This window comes from Macrobrachium nipponense, chromosome 15 (assembly GCF_015104395.2).
Source record: "Macrobrachium nipponense isolate FS-2020 chromosome 15, ASM1510439v2, whole genome shotgun sequence".
NCBI classification, from domain to species: domain Eukaryota; kingdom Metazoa; phylum Arthropoda; class Malacostraca; order Decapoda; family Palaemonidae; genus Macrobrachium; species Macrobrachium nipponense.
In genome coordinates, this window is record NC_087208.1 from 7,495,780 (window position 1) to 7,523,574 (window position 27,795).

Consider the following 27,795-nt stretch of genomic DNA (forward strand, 5'->3'; position numbering starts at 1 on the left):
ATCCGAATCTTCAACCTCCAGTCCACATGAATCCTGATCTAGTCTCTCGGCCAAGTCGTGGGGATACAGAATTTCATCATCTACAGTCGACCCCTGGCTATTGCTACTCTGGATTCGCAGACTTGCCTATTCACAGTATTTTTCACTGAGAAATATTCACTAACTACTGTATTTTCATATTTTAATGACTAAATGCATTTTTGTGATGAAACTATTAAAATACTCAGGTATGCAGAGCCCAGTTATCGGTGGGGGTTCATTTCCGGCAGTGTGACAATAACCAAAAATCGCTGATAACTGAAAATCAGCAAGTTTTGGTTATTAGTGCTGATAAGCAGAAATCAGTGCATATCAGCACTGAAAATTGCCAATTTTCATCTCAGGACAAGTGCCATAATACCGGATCTCCCTTAACCAGGGACTACCTGTATAAGCATTTCTAGAGTTTTTTTTTTTTTTTTTAGTTTGAATTATCAAAATAGGCAGTTTTAAGCATTTTCAAAGGGGTTTTATGTATTTGTGGATTAAAGTTATTTATGATGGAGTTGTGGTACAACATTCCTTGCAAATACTGGGGGTCAACTATACCACTGGAGTGTAGGCTTGTTCAGGTCCTGGGACCTTCTTGGGGACCTGTGGACCCATACAGGACGTAGTCTTGCTCTGAATCAAATCCCACCCATGAGAACTGGGGCAAAAACTACGATGAGTAGATGAATGTCTTGATTGGTTGTGCAGCTGTGCAGGACTGTCGTCTCCAGACAGACGGCCTTCGCTGTGAGATCAGGGATGTGGACTATGGTCACAGCTATTTGTTGGTTTGTGGTTTGTTGAGGCACGGACATGGCCATTGGCTGGGCTGACATTCCATGAGGAACGGTCCCAGCTATGTGCTGAGCTGTCACACTGTGTAGAATGGTTACGGCCATGAGAACGAGTGTGTGGACAATCACAGATGTGTGTTGGGCTGCTGTGACATGACAGACAGCCAAGGCCATGTGAGAGAGTGCACTGCATGCTAGTTCTCTTGGGAGAATGTGAACTTGAGAGTGAAGAAGGTTTCTATTCTAAGAAAGTTACTTCACAAGTGACATACCAACTGGCGCATAAAAATCCTTCCTATGGACTTGTTGGACAATTGATTCCTATTCTGTATTATGAGAAAGCCATGGATCTAGTTCTAAAGCAGAAGAGACATGGTCATGCGGTTACAGTGATGGTACGGCAGTGTGAAGACAAAGGAATGAGAACAACACAGATGTGCTTGGACAGCTGAATCTCAGGTGAAGAAGACAAAGAGTGATGGTCCAACAACACAGATGTGCTTGGACAGCTGAATCTCAGGTGAAGAAGATAAAGAGTGATGGTCCAAAGACTGCTTGTGAATCTTCTTAAGGGAGGCTATGAAAAGTCCTTCTTCCTCCATCATCTTGCTGGTGTCGCAATGACTAGGTTATTGACACCTAGGACAAAGAAGAGACAGGAGCTGAAGATGAAGAAAAGGATGAGGAAGGCGATCTATGACATCTCTTCTTGGACATCAGAAGCTCAACACGGCCATCCTTCTAGAGAAACACACCTTCAACTTTGTAAAAGAGAGCCTGGACAGGTCTGGGGGAGCAGACATAGGAGACTTAAGGGAGGACATCGACAGACCCTGCCCAGAACGGAGAAAGCACGGAGATAGGTGTTGGGGGAAACTGTTCACAGATGGGATGAGCCGCTGTAAGTTGAGATGACGTTACTGAAACAGAAGATCTGGAAAACTATCATGGCAGAGGTCGCTGTGGTATGAAACAACCCACAGTGAGACAAAAGGCCATTAAGAGTTGACACCCCAGATAGGCCTAGCTATGCCCAACACTCAAGATATTTTCTGCACATCTCCTCTTGACAAAACTGTACTAGAGGAAGCTGCCTCCTCATCATGCTTCCCCCTCAAGAACAGGGTCAGCAACATTACAAATATGACCACCCGAACCCCACTTAAATCTTCTATGGGTGAAGCCAAAAGAAGCACGAGAGGGAGAATAATTTTCATGAGAAGCAGCAGCAGCGAGAGGAGGCTTTGTAAAGAACAGACTGAACCAGAAGGAACAGGAATGCTGGCCATTAAAGGAGATCAGAAACCTTCCCAAAATGGTGCCATTTGATTTCCTCTTATACAGCCTCTTATCAGAAAATCTTTTCCAATGCTCAGGAAACCATCGACAACACACAGAACATTGGTTACTTAAGTTTCAAACATTAGCTCTGCACCTACTACAAGTGGGGTGAGGGTCAGTAGACAAAGAAGACAAGTAATGGGAGCAAGGGTTGTTACCATCTCCAGGATGTCTCTGATGCCTGGGAGGCTTACCTGAAACGTGCTCACATTTGGGAAATGAAAGTAAAAAAAAAAAATAATAATAACAAAAAAAAACAACAAAACCAAAAACAAGACACAGAATGCCGTAGGCATAAGTGGACAAGAAGTGCAAAATAACCAGCTTCTTGTGAAAGATGGGCACCGAAGCATCTTGTTATGAAGACTTTAAAGAGAAACTGAATTGATGATGTGTAGCTGGGGTAAAGCATGTTGCATAGCTTCCTCCTCCTCCCCGCTATTGGCTGACACCAGTTGCCACCAACTCCTTGAGTTTTTTTAACTGGTCTCCAGCTAGCACCAAAGGATTTATCCTTACTTTAAGACCAAGGTTTTTTCCGAATAGTACAAACAAATTACTTTATAAAACAAAAAAATTCCAGCCGAAAGAGACAACCTGAGAACAGACATATAATTTACAAAAAGTACAGAACTTATCAATAACAAAGAGATAAAGCAAGCCCTTACAGTGATGCATCCATGGTGAGAAGACACTCAATTAACCAAAAAGCATCAAAAGCAAAAACTCAGTGAACATTTATAACACATCTCAGATGGTAAAAAATATACAAACCCTTGGTATACATCTTAGATGGTATAAATATACACATGTGAACTACTGCAGAACTAAGTAAACATGAAAACACATGTAAGAGATTGGAGAAACAGTATGATCACTTGGAAAGAACTTGGTGTAGAAATGAGCCACACTTAAGAATGAACATTAGTTAGAGGACAGTGGATAGTGAGCTGGGCTGTGCATGGTGTTAGGGCTTTTCTTCTATCAATTCCTCAAGCCGATGTGGACCCATTTCACATGAAATAAAGCTAATTACGTATATTTGATTGGTTTTGTATTCCAATCCATATTTCAATTTTTAACATAGCTATTGAACAAGTCTACAGTTTGAGTAACACTGTTTGCACACTGTAGGTACACAAACAACAGATGAATGTGAATCATGAATGTCAACTGCAATCCAGCACAATGCAACTGCTAAGAACAAGTAAGCCTCTTAGTACAGCTTAGTTAGTTACTGTTACAAAACTTTGGCTCTTAGAACTTAATAATACTCACAATGAATAAAAAAAATGATAAAATTTTCATTAAAAATTTAAAAATATTACCATGTATCAACACTCACTTCCAGAGAAACCATGTTACTCAAAATAAACTATCAAAATATGGTGTGAACTTCAGTTACAGTTTCATTAATTTTTCATATGGAAATACATGGATAAGCTGATGATGATGATATCTGATTAAGAAGACTATGTCTGTTTAGCTATCATTAATTATTAGTGCAATATTAACTAGAGTCAGTTCAGTAGTTTGAATCATTTTTGAGGGCTGTATGATTTAATAGTAACACTTTTACAAAACAGAGCAGGTATAGTTTTAAAAAATGTTTGGATATACTATAACCCAAAAATTCCCTGAATTTTTTCACTATTATTCTAAGCTTTAAAGTTGCAGTCATTTACAATTTTACACGTTCTGGCATTTCTGAAATTAATGTGACAAATATACTTGTATTTAGTAACTGATCTATCTAATGGATCATAAAACTGGTGAAAATCATTGAACAACATATACAATTTGGAAGTTCATATAAAATTTTAGATAAGCAACTTGCAAGTAATTTACAAACTAATCCTTAATATGTAACATAGCAAATTACAGTGTCCCCCCGTATTCGCGTTCTACGGATTCGCGGACTCACACATTCGCGGATTTTTCTTTGGAACCTATCTAGAAATTATTCGCGGACGGACTCACCTATTCGCGGAATTTTCCGACGAAATAATCACTAATTAGTGTATTTTGATGTTTATTTTCATGACTAAATATATTTTTATGATACAAAAATGATTTACTCATTTTCAAATATTAATTTGATTAATACTGTATTAGTAAGTTCAATAAATTTAAATATCACATAATAAAAATAATAATTCTCTCTCTCTCTCTCTCTCTCTCTCTCTCTACTACAAAGATGTATGTTTTTTTGTATGATAAATAAATGATTTACTATTTCAAATATTAATATTAACTTGTACATCAATAATATCAATTCATTAAAGAAAATACCATAGTGAATTAGTAAGATTTTAGCTTATAAATTAAAAAATTATGGAAGAATGAAGGAAATCCCAGTCAGATTCTTTCTAAAAAAAACTCAGATATACGTATCAAGTGACCGGAGGGGAAGGAGCTGATTTGTTGCTGTCATCAAGTGGGCATGAAATTTCCACCTCTCTCTCTCTCTCTCTCTTTTACTGAGATGAGATTTTTATGGTACATATATGCGTAATATGTTTATTAATATTTTCAAATAATAATAATAATAACAACTGTAATTACAAAAATCATATGTGAAAGTATTTTACAAATACTACGATAATCTCTCTCTCTCTCTCTCTCTCTCTCTCTCTCTCTCTTAAAGCGATGTATGTTTTTTGGATGATGATTTACTAATTTTCAAATATCAATATTAATGTAAACAGCAATAATAAAATTCATTAAAGAAAATACTAAAGTGAATTAGCAAGATTTTAGTTTATAAATAAAAAGAATTATGTAACCCTGTGTCTTGTTACGTAGCCAGCTTTGTTGGCTGGGTTCCAACTGTCAAATCCAGTGTTGCCATCTAAGGATCATTGAGATTCTCTCTCTCTTTCTCTTTTGCTGATATATATGAGATAATTTCTATGGTACATGTGTATGTTTATTAATATTTTTGCATAATAATAATAATAATAATAATAATAATAATATAAAACTAATCTCAAAATTCACATGTGATAGTATTTTAAAGAAGTACAATAATCTATCCATTTCACTCCTTTAAATAAGGACAACCCTCTCTCTCTCTCTCCTCTCTCTCTCTCTCTCGTCCCACGTCTCGCTCAATCTCTCTCTCACTCTTCTCTCTCAGTCTCTCTTCTCATCCCGTCCTTCTCTCTCTCTCTCTATCCCACAAACCGCGATACTAGCATGCGCTAGTGGTAACTCTCGCCCTCTGTTTGGGCTGGAAGTGTATGTATAAGTACTATATCTTTAAGGACATTACTACATTTTATGGTAAAATAATAATATACAGTACTAGTTTACAAATAATATTACGTTTAATGAGATTAAACAGTAACAATAACTCTCTCTCTCTCTCTGCTATTGGCTGTTTATATATTTCTAATGGTAAAATGTTTAAGATTACTTTAAAATGATATTAATAATACCAATTCAATGGTATATTTGATGTAGAATAATACTTTAAGTAGACATTTGGTATTTGTGATTTCACATGCAAGTGTTCCCTTGTAAAAAGAAAATGGATGTCTCAAATAGTAACAGTATGAAAGAAAACGTGCATGACTGAATACTATGGGGGGACTGAATTATTTTCACATACGTAACTAAGTCATTCAGTACGTACATAGTATGTATTTATGTATAAACTTAAAATGTAAGATTTACTTTAAAACAGTATTAATAATATTTCAAAGATTAATATGAAACATAATAGGATATTTTATGTATATTTGATGAAGGATGGTTTTTTTAGGGATACTTTGGTGTTTACATGTTTAGGATAGGAGTTTATGAGCATTTTAGAGGGGGGTTCCAAACATTCGCGGATTCTAACTATTCGCGGGGGGGTCTGATACGCATCCCCTGCGAATACGGGGGGACCACTGTACAAAGCTGTTGCAAATCAACACCTGCAGCATTTTTGTAGCACTGATATTTTGCACTGTAACAAATGGACCAAAGATAGGAATGTTATATAGTATTTTTGTACTTGACATGACATTCCATTTCTGTTTTTTAATGTGACTTAGTTGAACATTTTTTGTAAACAAAGAAAAATAAAGTGACTTGCTGGCTGTTTGATAAAAAAGAAACTATCTGAGAGACATATCAAGTGTGTGATTGACTTTTATTTAAAGTACTGAATTAGTTGGTCAGAAAAGCAGTAGATATGGAGGTAGTAGGCAAAGAAACCACACCACAGGAAGACCAAAGAAATCAAGGAGAAAGGCACAGATAAAGACCTTAGCCCGAAGGAATTTAGACAGAGAGAGCACAGGTCATGGAATGAAGTGGAGAGAACTCATTTTACATCTAATGCCAAATGTTGATGGTTGATCATTTAGGATGATGATGAGATACTGAATTACAAAATTCAAGAAAATGTTAAAACTGCAATTCAAGTAATCACCTATGGAAGGGGCAGGTGGTGATGAAATGACTGGTGTTGCAGTAGAATGTTGATTTGTTGTCGAGGCAATTTGTGCCAACACTTGAATCACAAGTAAGACAACTTCATCAGACGGATCAGAGAGGGTGCGAAGCAATACATGAAACAACTCTTCCAAGTATCGACACATCTGAAATAAGAATTGATACAAATATCCATTAACAATTAAACTATATAGATTATCTATAGATATATGAATAGCTAACATTAAGTTACACCTTCTGTTCTTGCAGTAATACCTGTAAGCTGGACATTTTCAGGCCTCATTGATATCAGAACCTTTCCATGTCAACAATATAGAATAAAGCTTAGTAGTTTATACACTTATTCCATATTTCTTACAGCAATATGTATAAACACATACTGTAGAGTATATGAATACAACCTGCAAGCCCTTTGCACTTTTACAGTTGAAAATAAAAATCTTCCATAATCTATACACAATTTCTTCAGATTAATTCTGATGAACATCAGTACGTATTTAATAATATAAAATCAAGATGATTATGAAACCAAAATAATTCAAAGAGCTTTAAAAACTCTGAGCTATATGTAGAATTCTGAGTCAAGATGTGATTGAAGATCCCTGAAACTTGTGGGATGATAAATGTACCATAAATAAAAGCCTTCCTGATATGCAGGAATGTATAGGAATGTATGGACCACATGTCTCCACTCACTGCTCCTGATAGCTCAGCAAAAACATTCCTCCTGCCTGGAATATACCAAGTTGACAACTTGATGGCATGGCAAACTGCCCACTCTTGCAGGTGCATCGCTAGTTGACAGAGGTGAACGGAGGCAGTCCCACATTCCTTGGTGATGTATGCCACTACAGTCACGTTGCTCATCAACAATAGTTACCTATCATATGACCTTGGAATGTCTCCTGAGGTTCCAGTGTTGTATATCCCCATGATGGTAATGAGCATATGAAGGTTATTCTCTTTCTGTGGCGGGATCACAAGCTTAAAAAACAAGCATGCAAAATCCCCCTCCACATAAACTTAACCAATCCAGCTTCCAAACTCACCCTCAGTTACACTTTCCTCTTTACACTACGGGATACACGCAGGACACTTGACCTACCTAGACACAAAACAAAAAATCACAAACACATGTACTCACCCAACTCCAGATACTCAGGGCTATGCTGTGCTGTCCGCTGGTCAAGGTTGCTGAGACACTAACAACCGTCACAAACCAACACACAACCAACAACAACACTACAACAACCAAGGACCACAACCCCACAACTCAACAACAACACAACAACCAAGGACCACAACTCAACAACACAATCACAAACAAGGAATATAACCACAACTCAACAACAAAGCAAACAAACAAGGAACACAAATACAACTCAACAAAAAACAAGGAATACAACCACAACAAAAGACCACTGCACAAACAACCACTAACAACACAAAAAAATGAACAACACAACAAGCCCACACACACACCCACTAACAACACCAGGAAATCACAACAGATCACCAAAAACAACCCTCAACAACTCATATATAACTCAACAGGAACTCATAAGCACAACAAATCCAACAGCACAGGCACAACAACTCTAAAGCAAACAACATCAAACTCAACAAGTAAACAACAAACCAATAACACACAACTCAACTGACTTTCAATGCCTTCACAAACCGCTGCCGACACTACCGACTATCACAGGTTCTGCCTAAAGACTGACTCAAAACTCTGATCCTAACAACTAACTCCAACTGCACCAGCAGACAACCCAGAACTCACCAACAGTCAATTCACTCGTTAACCATCCATCCACCAATTACACTCTCTCTCTCTCTCTCTCTCTCTAAGACATTGTCAAATGGAACTCCCATAACTTCTCCATATTTCCACATGCCTGAAGTAGTGAGATCCCTCGTGTGCAGCACCCCCTCTTGATGCATCTGAAAAAAGATGAATCTCTGAATCTCAGGAGGTGGGGAGTTCAAAAGAACTTCCATAAGGAAGTCCCTGTCATTCAGCCACCATGCAGGAATCTCTCTTACCTCTCAGCTCAGGGCACAAGGTGAGAGGGAAGGTTGCTTAAAGTCAATTAATACTGCTTCAGCTGCTACTGAAGAGAGCATTATGGAGGCATGCTAGTTATGAGTTTCTCCAAAGGAGACGGGTGACAAAGGATTAACTGCAAAAGCTAAGCTCATTATTCCTGTCATAACAGGAACTGTGTAACCTCCAAGAGCTTGCTGACACTTGAATGTCATTGAAAAAATGTTGCCTGCTGCTTGGGAAAGAGATTTAACTTTTCTAGTTTATCATAAGGAGGCAACTACATCCCTGAGGATGTAAGAACCAGCCAGCCACTGTGATGAGACAAATGACATACCTTGTGAGATTGGGCACTTGACACAAAGGTAAATGATGTGTGAATACCCAAGGGGTTGTTGCCACTCCAAAGCACAGGGCTTTGAACTGGTAAACAGTTCCTTTGCAGACATGGTGGTTATACTTCATAGAGGACTGATGAACTGGTATCTGAAAATATGCAACCTTTAGATCCATTGAAAGAATAGTTAACCTATCAGTGGAATCCGACACCCCAGTTCTCCAACCCCTTTTAAGTTCTCTACCAGGAAACAAGTCATTTAAAACTTCCAGCATATTCTCTTCTAGCAATGCCCTCACCTCTATCGACAGGGCCACAACTTTGGGTGATCCTGGAGTATAGGCCACAAATGGGCTTGGTGCCTACCATTTGACTGCAGCTGGAGGAAGGTGCCGAAAGGACTGGGAAGACTCCTGGCTTTTTGGGAAGATGATAGAACCTAGCTTCTCTGCTGCAGTTTCCAGGTCTGAGTTTTCATAATATGTACCTGCCACAGAATACATGGCTACCACCATAGGCTTGGCTGCAGTACCCTTCAATGCTAGGGAAGCCTTAAAGGAAATTACATTTTGGATCAAGGTGTCCTGGCTAATGGAATGCCTTTTTGCCACTATCATCTCAACTTTACACTTTAGAGAAACTAAAATACAACCCATGACTGATCTATTCCACAGAGCAAGACTACTATCAGCCAAAAACCTGTTTGGAGAGGTAGTTAGACATACGGTCATTTGTTCTCAGGACAGTTAGCCAAAAGCTTCACTCTCTCATGCAAGAGGAAAGTCAACACCTTTCCACTCAACACCAAAGTCTAAACGTCACACACCCGCTTCCTCGTAAGAGACTTCGTACCTTTAAAGTATGATTTAATAATCCCTTTTTGTTTCTCTATTAAACCATTGATTTTACTTGATACCCAAGGAAATATGAAATATAATATAGTGGAACCTCGACATACGAAAGTTCCTACTTATGAAAAATCCAAGTTACGAAAGCAAAGACGAAGATTTTTCTGCCTCTGTATATGAAAATAATTCAGGTTGTGAAAGGGTAAAGTCTAAGATCTGCCCGGACCACCGAGAACAATTTTAAAATTCGCGCGCCACCAACTGAGTAGACTCGCCACCATCCTCCCACTCTCCCATTGGTTCCTGATGCTAGTCACTGCCATAAGATCCTACTCTCCTATTGGTCAGCATCATGCCTCTATGTAAAGGCGTTCCTTGACCATTTTTTGCGGCAGTGTTATTGTAAACACTGGAATTCGATCGTTCACATATACGTATTTTGTTTGTTAACGTAAATTCGTGTTAGTGATTTCGCTTTCGTTGTACTGTAAGTTACTTTATTGTGTTGTGTGTGAACTTAATTACTTACATTATTAGCCATGTGTCCCAAGAATATTCCTGAAGTTCACAGAAAGAAAAGGATGATTTCTATGAAGAACGAAGATGGAGATAATAAAAAAGTGGTAATGTTTTCTGCCATTTGTTAATGTGTTTCATAAAGTTTAGTATGAATGTTTTCTGCAATTTTTTAATGTGTCTCGTAAAGTTGAGTGTTCATGTTTTCTGCCATTTGTCCTTCTCCTCTGTCGCCACTTATGGAGATCGCCTCACTCGAAAGGCAAGGTTCCACATTTTACTACATATGTACGTACATGTACGTAAAGTATTTCTTGTACCATGTACACTAATACACTTTATTTACAGGTACATACTACAATAAAGGTTATGTTAGGTATTGAATGGTCCAAATTGTTGTATTTCATTGTTTATTGGTCAATTTAGCTTTATTATAAAATTTACTGTGGTGTTTTTTGTAGGGCTTGGAACGAAAAAGCAATTTACATGTAAAACGTAGTTCAAGATACGAAAAAATCAGGTTACGAAGGCCACTTCAGAACGGATTAATTTCGTATCCTGAGGTACTACTGTACTTGGTCTTTTGTTTCTTTTGATAATGTAGTGCCTCAGGTCATGAAATTAATCTGTTTCGAAGCGGCCTTCGTAACCTGGTTTTTTTGTATTTAGAATTATGTTTTAAAGGTAAATTGCCTAATTCGTTCCAAGCCCTACAAAAACACTACAGTAAGTTTTATAATAAGGCTAAATTGACCAATAAACAATGAAATACAAAATTTGGACCAGTCAATACCTAACCTAACTGTGATTGTACCTGTGTATTAGTGTACAAGGTACAAGAAATACTGTAAGTACATGTATGTACGCATGTAGTAAAATGCGGAACCTTACCTTTCGAGTGAGGCGATGTCCGAAAGTGGCAACAGAGAAGGAGGACAAATGGCAGAAAACATGAACACTCAACTTTACAGAACACATTAAAAAATGGCAGAAAACATTAACACTAAACTTTACGAAACACATTAACAAATGGCAGAAAACATTAACACTTCTTGATTATCTCCATCTTTGTCTCCATAGAAAGCATCCTCTTCTTTCCGTGAACTTCAGCAATATTCTTGGGACCCATGGCTAATAACGTAAGTAATTAAGTTCACACACAACATGATAAAGTAACTTACAGTACAACGAAAGCGAAATCACTAATACGAATTTACATTAACAAACGAAATCTATGTGAACAAACGAATTCCAGGTGTTTACGATAACGCTGTCACAACGAAATGGTCAAGGAACGCCTTTACATAGAGGCATGATGGGACAGATGCTGACCAATGGGAGAGCGGGAGGATGTTGGCGAGTCTACTGAGTTGGCGGCAGGCGAGTTTTAAAATTCTTTTCAGTGGCCCAGGCGAATCTTGGACTTTACAGTACATATAAGCGGCCAGCGGTTAACGGCACAAGCGCTTAGCGGCGAATTGGTTTTATGCCTGCCATAAAAAATATTCATTAAAAAAATAAGGCATTTTAAGGTATTTTTACGGCACAATATTCGGTTAACAGCGCCACTAGTGCCGTTGTGTCTTACGAGTATATACATTAGTAGATATAACGTTCAGACCATAAAGGTTATGCAAATGATAATCAAAATTTTTATGGAGATTTATTACATAGGTATTAGGGTAAAATATATGCTTCTGACGCTGTTCTATGCCGAAAATATAGTTACATAAGTGCAAATTTAACTAAGAATGTGTTGATTTATAAATGTTCATGCTTTTATATTTAAAATGTGTATGAAAATGTATTACATATAGGGTATTTTTATTTCTGCACAAAAAAGCAGCTTTTAAAACTGCCCTTCATGTTATCAAAGAGGATGTTTTTTCGTGATCTTTCTTATGAGCTGCCGCCTGCCGCTCTCCCAAAAATATAGAGTTAAAAAGAGTGCAAATTTAGCAATCGATATGTCGATTTTATAAATGTTCATGCTTTTATTTTTAAAATGTGTATGAAAAATGTATTACTTATAGGGTATTTTTTGATTTCTGCGTAGAAATATGATACTAAGGCAGCTTTTGAAACTGCCCTTCACGTTATCAAATACGATGTTTTTTCATGCTCGTTCTTGTAAGCTGCTGCCTGCCGCTCTTCCGAAAATATAGTTAAAAAGAGTGCAAATTTAGCGATCGATCTGTCGATTTTATAAATGTTCATGCTTTTATGTTTAAAATGTGTAATGAAAATATATTATGTATAGGGTATTTTTATTTTGTACATAAATATGATACAAACTAAGGCAGCTTTTGTAAATAACCTCTACGTTGTCAGACGATGTTTTTTCGTGTTTGTTTTTGTCCACCACCGTTCCAAAAAATGCATGGTGTTATTTTATTAATTTGGGAGCTAATTATAACTCATTTTGTTAATGAACCTTCAGCTTTTTGTTAACTGAACCTTGAGCTTTTTGTTATAATGACACTTCAGCTTTTTGTTATAAGTTTCATGCATTTATGTTTAAAATGTGTATGAAAAATGTATTACAAGGTATTTATTTTATTTTTGTACACAAACATTGAGGTACGACCGTACGAGCTCGAGATGCCGCTGCTACGTAGATGGCACAGTGACGAAAATTAAGACAAGCACAGAAGAAAAAGTAAATATGCATCTTTTCCAATCTTTCAAAAAGTTATACATTACTTCACTGTAATCCAATAATATTGCAAGTTTTCTCATATTATTGTATTATAAAATACTACGGCAAATCCAAGCCAGTATTCTGCGGAGCGGCCAATGTTTTGGTTCGAAATCAGCTGATGGCAAATAAGAGTTTGTTTCGCCATATTTAACGAAATTCTGAGAGAATTTTCTTGCTTCTAGCTAGCATAGACGAATATCTAAATACTTGACTTATATGAGACAAGGTTATTTTTCCTTATACGATGTGTTTTTAGGTGGAAATATGAATTGAATGTCTCGTGATTGTGAACTATTTTTTTTTCGTTAACAGATTAGGTTGGCGGCATGTTTATTGAGTAAAAAAATTACGAGATTCCATTCGCATTTATTATGAGATTTCGTTCGCAATTATTACAAGATTCCGTTCGCAATTATTACAAGATTCCATTCGCAATTTTCCTTTATATCATTGTAATACAAACATTACGTTATTTATCTTATATTGGCATGAAACCAACAGTAAAATGTATTCTTTCAAGCACAGTAGTATTGATTAAAATGATCTTATCTCAATTTTATCTACGGTTGTGTTTGATGGCATACATTTACTGGAGTTTTATCCTTGTTGCCGATGCACGATAATGGTCATTAGCAGCTTGAACAGTTTTCTCAGCTTCACTTATAACTAGGTTTAAATTTAACAGTACTATATTTCCCAATTGATCTTTGATCCATATTGATCTTTGATCCATATTGATCTTTGATCTATAGCGAATAAAGTTATTACATTAAGATATCTCAGTTCTATTCTACATAACGTCATTTATAACAACTACGGTAATAGTGTACTATAGTACAATGATTGAAATGCAAGCCAAACGGATGTTATCCAATTCAGTTGTACTTAGAAAAAATAAGTTGTTTCTCGTTCGGTTGTTCATGCCTGTACACGTTTACACAACGAGTATAACATTAAAACCATACTTTCATCATTCTCTTTTGCAGTTTTTGAACTTACTTAACTAGAAGATGGGATAAAGTTAGGCTATTGCAATTTGCGTAACTAGAAGATGGGATAAAGTTAAGCTATTGTAATTTGGTCTCTCATAAAATCGGATTATCGTAAGACGAATTATCGTAACTTGAACACTACAGCTACCTGTACACTGTATAAAACCTTATTATACCTTTACATACTCTAGACACCCAAAGGATTAAAGCTAGGCTTTTTTTCACTTTACATATATAATACTATAATGTAATGTACAGTACTGTACAGTAAATTCTATAGTACTATAATGCATAAATATAATTTTATTTATTGCGCCATTGCGGGATTACGGCGCCGTTTGACTGATCTAGGGCGCTGTTAACTGGTCTAGAATTTCAAAAGAAGGTGTGCAGCGGCCGTAGGCTTTAAAATCGCTTAGCGTCGGCGGCCAGGAACGGAACCCCTGCCGCTAACCGAGGGCCGGCTGTACACCCTTTCGCAACCTGAATTATTTTCGTACACAGAAGCAAAAAAAATTCTTCGTCTTTGCCTTCGTAACCTGGATTTTTTGTATGTAGGGGTATGGCTGTACTGTGATTTCCTGTTACTGACGAGTTTTGGTTATCTGCACTCAGTCAGGAATGGAACCATGCTGCTAACCAGTGTACACTGTTGAAGACGAATCATCTTCTGCTTCTTTTGTATGCTGTTGAAGACGAATCATCATCTGCTTCTTTAACGATTTCTTCCTCTACTGAGGATACGGGACATATATTAAAGTCCAAAGTTGGGTGAGCTGCAGGAGATGGCTTCTTTAAAAAATAAAAAAATGTTGTTTAAGTGCTTCTTAATAGGAGCCATCGAAGGATCCACAGACAGCGAAAAAGACTCTTGGTGCCTAGAAGTCGAAGCAGGAGAATCGAGCGCCAAAGGAAGTTCTACAAACTACGTATGGGGGAGCGGGCACTGCTGGGGGCTCGAACGCTACAGAAAGATCCTTAAAAAAAGCGAAAGAATTGGTGCAGCTGGGGGCTCTGAAGCTGTGAAGTGTTTGGGCACAATTGGGCATTCAACTGATACAAAATGTCCATGCGTTAATGGGTGCTCAAGAGGACTTTCAATCACGGGCACCAATGGGCGCTCAGGGGTCACTGTACCTGTAGTGCTAGTACTCTAGTGTCTATTACTAGAAGAAGCTCTCTTCACCTCTCTGAAGTGCCTTTTCTCATCTCCACACACCAATGAGAAATGTTCTGGAGTCCCAGAAACTGCAAGACGATTGAACTTGCACTGAAGGAATACCACTTCTGCTCTTCTTGGAAGGTATCCGAGGGGTACTAGGCGCGTGCAACAATGGCCTCTCCAATGGCCTAGACTTCTCTTTTAACTGCTACTAGCATATATTCTCCGGGCTGGATGCCTCTGGGCTAGAGGAAAGTTTGTAGACACCTCTGAAAAGACGCATTTCCAATGGCTGTCAGAGACGGCCTGGGAAGTTGCAACAAGTGTGTCTGAGGAGGCTGACTATCCGTGGGCAGACCCTGCTGACCTCCCTTGGGTCTCCGGTATGGCTTCTCCCAGGGTCAGGGGTGTGTGCCAGGGACCTTTGACTAAGAGAATCAGCAGGATGGGCAGCCAGCTCCTCCACTAACACTTCACTTGCACTGTTCACAGTTTGATTACCTAGCTTCTCCATTAGGGCTCTCAACAAAGACCTTAATTGAGCTATAGACTCCACAATAAGTTCAAACTTACGGTGAAATTTCGACTCTAATTCAGCAATACAATGGGAGTGGCAACGAGGGAGCTACGTAAAGGTTGGGGTGTTAAGACTGGGGAAGGAATAGGAGACATAACAGGTATAGAATCAGGTAAATCAATACAGGCGGCCCTCGGTTAGCGGCAGGGGTTCCGTTCCTGGCCACCGACGCCAAGCGATTTTCGACGTTGAGCGATTTTAAAGCCTACGGCTGCCACACACCATCTTTCGAAACTCTTAGACCCGTCAAAGGTGCCATAATCCCACAACGGCGCAATAAGTAAAATTATATTTATGCAGTATAGTACTATAGAATTTACTGTACAGTACATGTGGGTGTCTAGAGTATGTAAAGATATAATAAAGTTTATACAGTGTACAGGTAGCTGTAGTGTTCAGGTTATGATCATTAGTCTTACGATAGTCCGATTTTATGAGAGATCAAATTACAATGGCCTAACTTTATCCATCTTCTAGTTACATAAGTTCAATAACAGCAAAAGAGAATGATGAAAGTGTGGTTTTAACGTTATACTCGTTGCGTGAACGTGTACAGCCATGAACAACCGAACGAGAAACTACTTTTTTTTTTTTCTAAGTACAACCGAACTGGATAACATCTGTTTGGCTTGTATTTCGATCATCGTACTACAGTGCAACATTGCCGTATTTGTTATAAATGGCGTTATGTATAGAATAGAACTGAGATATCTTAATGTAATAACTTTATTCGCTATAGATCAGAGATCAATATAGATTAAAGATCAACCGGGAAATATACCGTTAAAGTTATAACTGAAGCTGAGAAAACTGTTCAAGCTGCTAATGACTATTATCGTACATCGGCAACAAGGATAAAACTGCAGTAAACGTCTGCCATCACACACAACTGTAGATAAAATTGGGATAAAATCATTTTAATCAAAACTACTGTGCTTGAAAGAACACATTTTACTGTTGGTTTCACGCTGATATAAGATAAATAACGTAAAGTTCGTATTACGATGATATAAAGGATTATTGCGAACGGAATCACGTAATTTTTTACGCAATAAACATGCCGCCAACGTAATCTGTTAACGAAAAAAATAGTAGTTCACATTCACAACGAGACATATTCAATAAATATTTCCACCTAAAAACACGCTGTATAAGGAACAATAACTTTGTCTCATATAAGTCAAGTATATAGATATTCGTTTTATGCTAACTAGAAAGGCAAGAGCATTCGCTCAGAATTGCGTTATGGTGAAACAAACTCGTATTCATCAGCTGATTTCAAACCACAACATTGGCCGCTCCGCGGAATACAGGCTTAAGTTTGCCGTAGTATTTTAAAATACAATAATATGAGAATACATACAATATTCTTGGATACAGTGAAATAATGTATAACTTTCTAAAGGATTTATGGAAAAGATGCATAATTAATAAAATAACACAATGCATTTTTCGAACTGGCGGACAAGAACGAACATGAAAAACCATCCCCTGACAACGTGGAGCGTAGTTACAAAGGCTGCCTTAATTTGTATCTTATTTCTGTACAAATATGAAAATACCTTTACGTAATATATTTTCATACACATTAACATAAAAGCATAAACATTTGAAAAATCGACACATCGATCGCTAAATTTGCACTCTTTTTATCTCGATATTTTCGGTAGAGCGGCAGACGGCGGCATACAAGAACGAACTTGAAAAAAAACAACGTAGTTGATAACTTGAAGGGGAGTTTCAAAAGCTGCCTGTTTATCATATTTCTGCACAGAAATAAAAATACCCTATTCGTAATACATTTTCATACACATTTTAAACATAAAAGCATAAACATTTATAAAATCGACACATCGATTGCTAATTTGCACTTTTTTTTTTTTAAATCGATATTTTCGGAAGAGCGGCAGGCGGCGACTTACAAGAAAGAACATGAAAAAATATCGTATTTGATAACGTGAAGGGCAGTTTCAAAAGCTGCCTTTGTATCATATTTCTGTACAGAAATAAAAATGCCTTTCACGTAATACATTTTCATACACGTTTTAAACAAAAGCATGAACATTTATGAATCGACACATCCATAGCTAAATTTGCACTTATGTAACTCGATATTTTCGGAAGAGCGGCAGACGGCGGCATACGAACGAACTTGAAAAAAAAAACAACGTAGTTGATAACTTGAAGGGGAGTTTCAAAAGCTGCTTATTTATTATATTTCTGCACAGAAATAAAAATACCCTATTCGTAATACATTTTCATACACATTTTAAACATAAAAGCATAAACATTTATAAAATCGACACATCGATCGCTAATTTGCACTTTTTTTACATCGATATTTTCGGAAGAGCGCCAGGCGGCGGCTTACAAGAAAGAACATGAAAAAATATCGTATTTGATAACGTGAAGGGCAGTTTCAAAAGCTGCCTTTGTATCATATTTCTGTACAGAAATAAAAATGCCTTTCACGTAATACATTTTCATACACATTTTAAACAAAAGCATGAACATTTATGAATCGACACATCCATAGCTAAATTTGCACTTATGTAACTCGATATTTTCGGCATAGAACAGCGTCAGAGGCATATTATTTACCCTAACCCTAATACTACGTTAATAACTCTCCATAAAATTTGTTAATATAATTTGCATAACCTTTATGGTCTGAATGGCATTTCTACAAATGTATGGACTCGTTAGACAACGGCGCTAGCGGCGCTGTTAACTGAAATTTGTGCCGTAAAGATACCTTTAAAATGCCTTATTTTTTTAATGAATATTTTTGACGACCGCCGTAAAACCGATTCGCCGTTGAGTGATTGCGCCGTTAACCGCGCCTGTACTACTTTTCTGACTAACAATAGTCTTGTCATGTCTAAGATTAGTCTTTCTCGTTCTATCCCGTTCTATCTTACTAAAATGGGATCCCGTTCTAACTTACTAAAATGGGAATACAGTACTTTTCATTGTTTCATGTCCAAGTCTATACATTCCTCACACACTAATGATGGTGAACAAACCTGACCCCTGCAAGTAGTGCAAATTGTGTCCATGTCATAGTACTTTATAGAAGTCAATCTTGCACTGCAGCCTCTGTTGCAATAGCAAGTTGAAGACGAACGGAAATCTTGGTCTCTTATTAAAAAACCTACCTGAAGTGAAAAGCTACCAAATGAAGCAATACTTCACCAAATTTGCATATACAACTGGTAAAGGAACAAATGAATTCCAAATCATTAAGCTGAAGATCGACAACCACAATTGTCAACCAGCAGAAAAAAAACAAATTTGACAGGACTTTCCTCTCTCCCCCAATAGTGGGTGGGGCTAGTTCAAGCACCAAAAGAAAATAATCGTTACCATGGATTTCAAATTTTACCTACCATACTAGTTAGAAACTATAGCTATGTAATTACTTGGTAAGTTACATATACAAACATACAATCTCAAATGTTATTCATTTTCTATCAGTTGCTGTTCCCAATCGATGAGTTTTAGTGCTCACGGTGTATTTGCATTAGTAGCTTTTGAATATATTACTGCAGAAGGTTTACACTACCTTATTAGGAATTTTGTTGTGCAAATGATATATCCACCTGAGGACAGCCGTCTTGCATGGAACAGGCGTGTTGCGTAACTGTTTAAAGAGTACTTCCATAATTGAGGGTAAATCAAGACCCTCTGCATTACTATCTGAAAATGTAAAACACAGAACTTGCGTCATCAATACTTGAACAAAGTAAAATTTCAACAAACAACTTTGGTACACAGAAAGTTTTAAATGGATAACAGGTTTTTTTAAATCTTTCTAAACTGTACAGCAAACAAATGCACAACCACCACTGTCACTCAGCATACATGCAATCAATAATTCATTTCTTCCACAATGCTTAAAAATTTATTTACACATCATTTATTACAGGGTGTTCTGAAATTAGAGACCCCCCTCTACAGGATAAACTAAAACAGATATGGACAAAACCAAAAGTAATTCAGAACAGGTATTTATATAAGTTTCTCTCTGAGTATTTAATATTTTGTGTGGCCTCCATCTGCCTGTACCACAGCCTGCATCCTTGAGGGGTATGATTTTGGCAAATCACAAAAAAGCTGAGACTCAAACTCCATTTCCCTGAGCACTTAGGTCACCTCTCTTCGCAGGTCGTCGAGGCTTGGTGTATCATCATAGTTCATTGTGCGCACTTCAACACGATCCTTTAAGATACTGCCAATGTTTTCATACATTAAGGTCAGGGGAGCTACCTGAAAATTCACTTGACAAGAAAAAATCGATATCACTGTTTCAAAGCAGCTCCTGTGTCTGAAGAACCTTGAAACATGGTGCCTTATCATGCAAAAATGTGACTTCTCCAACAGATAACACATTTTCAGGATCTTTGAGGAAGTATTCCCCATTCCATGACTCCTTTTTCTTTGATGATCCACATTAACTGTTTGGCTGTGAAACAGAAAAATTCCCAAACATTCAGGAAATTTCACAACTTGGCGATAGCGCACGCCATCACTGATATCATCCAACTTTGCATCCCAAATTATGTCATTTTTATGATTTGGCTTCCTGAGTATGTAAATGAAGAATTCATCTGATGCGGCAATATGGGGAAAGTCAGCTTCATCCCAATCTTTAGGAAATGAACCACAAAACCATGCACAGTCATCTCTCTGTTGCTTAGTGATGTTGGGCTTGCTGATAACATGAAATGGCTTGATACCAGACGTTTTAAACTCACAATATACAGCACTAACTTCTCTTCTTTCCCCTTTTTGTTTCTAGTTCAAGCGCCACTTTACATAAAGACTTTCTTGGTCTACCCACTGCCTCAGCTATAATGTCTTTTGACTCCTGAGAAAGGACTTCAGGCCTTCCAAGATTCTCACTCTTTTTGCGATGACAGTCATATGGATTTTTGTTCCAGTTTCTTTTAACAAAGGATTCATCTCTTTTTTTAAAGTATTTAGCTATCCAGGAACGTGAAATGAAGGATGTGCCAGCATCCCTGGCCTCTCTGAAGGTTATAACCCAGATTCGGTCAATCCATCTGATTTCCTCCGAGTCGTTAGCCATGGTGGTAAACGCCACTTTTTGAGAAATGAGTAAATTGCCCTCAAAGTCTAGCATTCATTACTCTGCTTCTAAGAAAGATATTGATTTAAACTAAGTTTCATATGAAAGCCCTACCCTTTATAAATATTTAGTGAAAATTAAAAAAAAATTGTGGGGAGCGCTTGTGCGCTAGCATTCAAAATGTACGCCTAACCCCTCACATTTGTGTATACTATTTTATTCATAACCAGCACTTAAACCATAATTAAATGTGTAAAAGTGCTATTATATTCGTGTTATAACAGCAATAGATCGGTGTACCTACTATTGTTTTCTTTTGCAATGCGGTAATTACTCGCTTATCACTAATGGCAAAAATAGAAAGAAAGCCTTGCTTATAAACTTTATGCGTAACATTATCATACTTGACACAATAAGCATACGTTTTCTCTTTACGTGGGGGCTTCTCTCCAATCGTAACACAACGTCTTTTCAATGGGTTGGTCGTAACCAACAACTGAATGTAAGCAGTTTGCTTATCATAATCTCCCAAACCATAAAACCCACTGAAGCCTCCACTATAGGCCTACCAAGCCTGCTAAAGCAACCATCACGACACGGTTGGCCTAAACTACGTGCAGGCACAAGTTTGCATGTACGCCGAGAAGCATATTCTTGGCCGGCGTCATGCAACAACTCAACACTGTTTTTCTTCCAAGACGCTTCATTCCTTGTCCTTTTTCTTCCTCTTGGCTGTTGCACGACATCATTGTGATCACTTTCACTATCAGAGGAAGGCATAATGGCGCTAAATAAGGGATAATAATTAAAAAAAAAAAAAAACCACAACACCGTGGACAACCGAATTCCACCGCGAAAATCACTAGATTGTAAACTGTGCGGTGACTGGCCGACACTTACGGGCGCCTTATGGGGAAAAATGCTGATTGGCTTAAAACTGACTACCCGCTTAGTGACATGCGCTCTCATTGACTCACTCGAGCTGCGAACATGCTTCCTTGTGGTTCTATGTGAGCTCTTGTAACCTCCACGCAACACCACGTTCATTCATGTAGACAAAATCGATAATTCCTACTGCTCAAGTAGGGATTTCGACCTTTTTGAAACTCCTGAATAGCATAGAAATGCAACAAATAGACAGGAAACGTTGCTAAATCTACTGGTATGCCTAACTCAATATTGGTGGGGGTGGCGTTTACAACTCTATAGTTCTGAGGCCCTCATATGTACTATGCACTACTTAATTTAACATTTAGTATCTTTTAAATACTACTACTTCTTACCTCTCAATTACAGTACTATATAGCTTTTACTTAAGTGCCAGCGGAAGTTCAATAGATTACAAAAGAAAAACGAAAACTCTTGGTTTTCTATGAATGTTTTCTATCCATCTACTTCCCCCACCCATCACCAGGGAGACAGACAGGTACAAACACTTGTAGCTGGTCATTCTATTTCTGTCCACTTTGAATGTTGGGAGGTAGGGAGGGATAATTGTATAGTGGAGATAGTATTTAAAAAATAAATACTATATTCAATATTTATAGTTTTGCAATGAGCCTTGCCCCTCCACTATACTGATTCCCACATTTGAAAAAGGTGGGCAAAGTGGAAATCAGGCAACCCTTTAAAGGCTATATAGTAGGCTATATAGTAACAAAAAATTAAGTGCGTACATAATAAATGTTTGTTTACCCAGTGAATTCAATCCATTGGCTATTAGTACTGTCCCCTTGGGAGGATTGTCATTCAGGTATGAGATCATCATGAAGATACCCAAGGTCTCTTTGGAGGGTACTCACTTCAGCAGAAGGAGAGTTGGGGTTACTGTGTCAAAAACCCTGCAGAGCCAATATTGGATAACTCACGAGTAACCTATATACAAGAAGGTACACTTCCTATACTGCTCGTCAGTCATCACTGAGTATGTACCTTCAAGCTTCCCAAAATCCACAACAGGGTCTAAAGCAGTAGGCAGAAAAAGTTACCAATTGATTCCAGAAATAACATCCCTTGCCCAAAAAGCTGTAGCCACTGCTCCCATGTCAAGTGGCTTACCTTCCATTATTATTATTAGTATATCATTATTACTAATTATCATTAATATTATTATATAACAGTAAACCCCCCATAGTATATGCATTCCCAAGATTCGAAAATTTTTCTGTGGACTCTTTCTAAAAATTATTTACAAAATACAGTAGTGCCTCAGGTTACGAAATTAATCCATTCCAAAGCGGCCTTCGTAACCTGATTTTTTCATATCTAGAACTATGTTTAACATGTAAATTGCCTAATTTGTTCCAAGCCCTACAAAAACACTACAGTAAATTTTATTTTAAGCTAAACTGACCAATAAACAATGAAATCCAACAATTTGGACCATTCATTACCTAACATAACCATGACTGTACCAGTAAATAAAGTGTATTAGTGTATAGGGTACAAGAAATACTCTAAGTACATGTCCATATGTATGTAGTAAAATGTGGAACCTTACCTTTCGAGTGAGGCAATGTCCGAAAGTGGCAACAGAGGAGGACAAATGGCAGAAAACATGAACAATTAACTTTACGAAACACATTAAAAAATGGCAGAAAACATTAACACTTCTTGATTTTCTCCATCTTTGTCTCCATAGAAAGCATCCTCTTCTTTCCGTGAAATTCAGCAACACTCTTGGGACCCATGGCTAATAACGTAAGTAATTAAGTTCACACACAACATGATAAAGTAACTTACAGTACAACAAAAGCGAAATCACTAACACAAATTTACGTTAACAAATGAAATATATGTGAACGAACAAATTCTAGGTGTTTACGATAACGCTGCCGCAAAAAATGGTCAAGAAACGCCTTTACATAGAGGCATGATGGGACAGATGCTGACCAATAGGAAAGCAGGATCTTATGGCAGTGACTAGCATCAGGAACCAATGGGAGAGCGGGAGGATGGTGGCGAGTCTACCAAGTTGGCGGTGCGCGAGTTTTAAAATTGTTCTCGGCGGCCCGGGCGAATCTCGGACTTTACCCTTTCACAACGTGAATTCTTTTCGTACACAGAAGCAAAAATATCTTTGTCTTTGCTTTCTCGTAACCTGGATTTTTCGTACGTAGGGACTTTCGTGTGTAATAGGTTCCACTGTACAGTAGTACCTCGAGATACGAAAGGCTCAACTTACGAAAAATCCAAGTTACGAAAGCCATATGAAAAATTTTACTGCTCTACATACGAAAAGTTTTCAAGATACGAAAGGTTGTTGCTATAAAGTCCCGAGATTCGCCCGGACCACCGAGAACAATTTTAAAACTCCCGCGCCGCCAACTGAGTAAACTCGCCACCATCCTCCCGCTCTCCCATTGGTTCCTGATGCTAGTCACCCCATAAGGTCCTGCTCTCCTATTGGTCAGCATCTACCCCTTGTGCTTTAAGTATTCTATTGGTAAAAGGTTGCTGTAAATTGAAAAACTTAGTATTCATGCAATACATTTAATAAAAAAAAACATTAGGTAAAGATAGAATAAAGAATAGAAATGAATGGTTATTATACTGTTTGGTAGTTTCAGTAGTTGAAGAGAGATAATGAAAATTTATGGCTTACTGTGTAAAAGTGATTGCTTGGCGATCTTCGATACTCGTAAGTGCTGGATGTAAACAGACGTTTGGAAGCTTTTTTTTTGTTTGTTTATTATAGTTAATGGTTACTTAATAATTATTTGAAATGAGTACATGCAATACATTTAATAAAAAAATGTGAATTAGATATCATAAAATATAAAATAAATCAGACTGCCAACAAATACGCATTTTTTAGAATTCTTCTTCTGTTTTATTATTACGTTACGTATATGTATTACGTATGTTTCATTATAGCTGTTAGTAACTCGGTATCTCCGTTAGGTGAAGATAGAATAAAGAATAGAAATGAATGGTTATTATACTGTTTGGTGGTTTCATTAGTTGAAGAGAGATACTAATGACAATTTATGGCTTACTGTGTGCTAGAAAAATGATTGCTTGGCGCTCGTTCCATACTCGTAAGATGGGTAAGAGCTGAATGTAAACAATCGATTGGAAGGTTTGTTTTTTGTTTGTTTGTGTATTATAGTTAATGATTAATTAATAATTATTTGAAATGAGTACATACTGATTATTTATACATTTTATTGGCATATTCTAAGCTTTTAGCTCTTAGGTTTAGATGTCAGAATCATAGACTAGGCTACAATAGCAACCGCTAACATAGGCTAGGCTTATTACTAAGGGACGTATGCCAAAGTCCTAATATATGCAGTAAAAATGGGGTTGAACATTATATGCAGTTGAATAATACTCAAGTATGTACAGTATTTTGCCTTTTTGGAGTCATATTTCTTCCGTCGTAACCCTAGAACATGTGTTTTAGGCCTGGAAATATAATTTACTGGGGTGTTTTTGGAGGGCTTGGAACGGATTAGCCATTTTACATGTAAAATGTGTTCCAAGATACGAAAAACTCTTTGATACGAAGGCCGTCTTGGAACGGATTAATTTCGTATCTCGAGGTACCACTGTATTTGGTAATTTGTAGCTTTTTCTTGGAGAAATATTCACTAATTAGTATATTTTGATGATATTTTCATAAATAAATAAATTTTTTTATGATAAAAAATTATTTACTAATTTTTGAAATTAAAAGTTAATATGATTATATAACATAAAAAAAATAATAATCGCTCTCTCTCTGTTTTGTATGATAAATAAATGATTTACCTAATACACAGTTAGTACTAATTTTCAAATATTAGTAAGGTTACATAATAATAATAGTATGATGATAATAATAACAATAATAATTCACTGTTATCACAATATTTATGCATTTCTATACTAAGTTATTTTTAAAAAATTAAAAAAGAACTGAATTCATCCTTGTATTTTGCGAGGAGAGGGGGGGCCTGTCTGAGACATCACATTAATACTTAACAGAAAGTGACGGTGGGTCCAAACTGTTGCCAACGCCTGATCAACTCATTTCTATTTCTTACTTTATCTCTCTTTCTCTGCAAAAGTGTAGATCATTAATAATAGGGCTTAGTTTTTCCAGACCTCTGAGTCTCAAGTAGACTCTTCTCGGGCTGGTTCTCAGGGATTAATCCTGAGAAGAAGGAAAAAAAATTTAGACATTATTTAAGAAACCTGTCTTATTTAAAAAATTTATGACCTTGTTAATTGAAAATTCTTCGCTTTCAGCAAGAACACTTTTCATTTTTGAATTCTGTAGATAAATTGATCTTTGTTGGGTCCAATTTGGGCATTCAATAAGTAAATGCTGTACTGTCATGGGTGTTTGACATCTATTACACTTTATTGGGTCAGCATGTTGTGTTGACATCAAGTGACCATGCGAGAATCTTGTGTGTCCTATACGGAGCCTTGTTAGGATCACCTCTTTTGATCTTTCTTTTTGTGAGCACGTCCTCCATGCATACAATTCAGCTTTTATGTTTTTAAGTTTATTTGTGGTTGGTACTAAGGCCCGTTCTCTTTTCCAATCCTGGTATATCAATGGTTTAACAGATGTTATCCAGTCTGACACTGGGGCATGTGTAATTGTTGGAGGGATAGTGCAGGCTAATTTGGCAGCTGAGTCTGCATTTTCACTTCCTTTTATTTCAACGTGTGCTGGAATCCAACATATTTCTATTGATAATCCTGATTGGAGTTGATGAATTTTTACTTGTATTTCCTGCACTATATTTGGTTTACTGATTTATACTGTCTTATAGCATCTATAGCGCTATGTGAGTCACTGAAAATAACAGACACTTACTTTTGCCTTAGATATCATATCAAGAGCCATCTGTATGGCAGTGACTTCAGCAGTAAATATTGATGATATTAGGTAGGCTTCTTTTGATTAACATATTTTTCGAATATGCAGATGCTCCTACTCCAACATTATTTTTGGAGCCGTCTGTATATACCATGAATTTGTTTCCTTTTCTTCTAATATGCTCCAAAGCATGTTGGCGGTACATTTCTGTACTTGTCATTTGCTTTTTGAGTAGGTAAGACAGGGAGGTACATATCTTTATTCGTTTTAAAATCCATGGTGGTGGCAATTCCATTGGTGGGTGAAAAATTGGATCTAGGTTATGCAAGTTCATTATGTATTTAGCTCTTTTTGGGAAAGAGCTAGTACTATTAACTTCTGTTACTAGATTATAATTTTGCAAGCAGTCAGCTGCATGAGACAATCCCACTTGTAGTGAAAGACCTCTTCGTATTGTTATCAAATTACAGTGATGTTTCAAGGGCAACACACCTGCCTCTACCAGAAGCGAGCTTGTTGGGGACAATCGGAATGCTCCTGTGCACAATCGCACGCCTTCATGGTGCACTGCATCAAGAGTTTTTAATGCATATTCAGAGGCGGATGAATATATTGGAAAGCAGTAATCTATTATGGATAAGACTGTTGCCTTATATATAATTAATAAAATGTCTTGCTTTGCTCCCCAATTAGTGTGTGATAACTTTTTCAATATGGCAAGGGCTTTGATGCCCTTGGGCTTTAATGTATTTGATGTGCTCTTTCCAATTTAAATGTTGATCAAATATCACTCCTTGATATTTGATTTTTGTACAAAATTGTATTTCAGTACTATAAAGGTCAAGTTTGATTGTTTGGTTCTTCAGCCATCTTCTGTCTTTGTAGAAGATGATTGCTTTTGTTTTATCAGTTGAAAATTTAAATCCAAATGAATTTGTCCAACTACATATATTTGAAATGGCAGTACTGAGAACTCTGAGCATGTCTCAAATTACTACTCATATAGTAAATAACAAGTCATCAACATATAAACACTTTTTTACACCACTTGGTAAATTTATAGTACTAATGTCATTGATTGCTAAAACAAA

The 27,795-nt window shown here is 37.1% G+C and overlaps 1 protein-coding gene across 2 annotated transcripts in view; it reads right to left on the reverse strand.

Annotated features, from left to right (window-relative positions):
• The window catches only part of LOC135226986 (protein VAC14 homolog), a 179,637-nt gene that overhangs the window by 67,825 nt on the left and 84,017 nt on the right, over nt 1-27,795 (reverse strand). For both annotated transcript variants that reach the window (XM_064266699.1, XM_064266698.1), the window contains exons 8-9: nt 19,360-19,493; nt 6,589-6,757 (exon numbers count right to left, since the gene is read on the reverse strand). In XM_064266699.1, the coding sequence (XP_064122769.1) occupies nt 6,589-6,757; nt 19,360-19,493 (303 nt within the window). The remainder of the gene's footprint in view (nt 1-6,588; nt 6,758-19,359; nt 19,494-27,795) is intronic.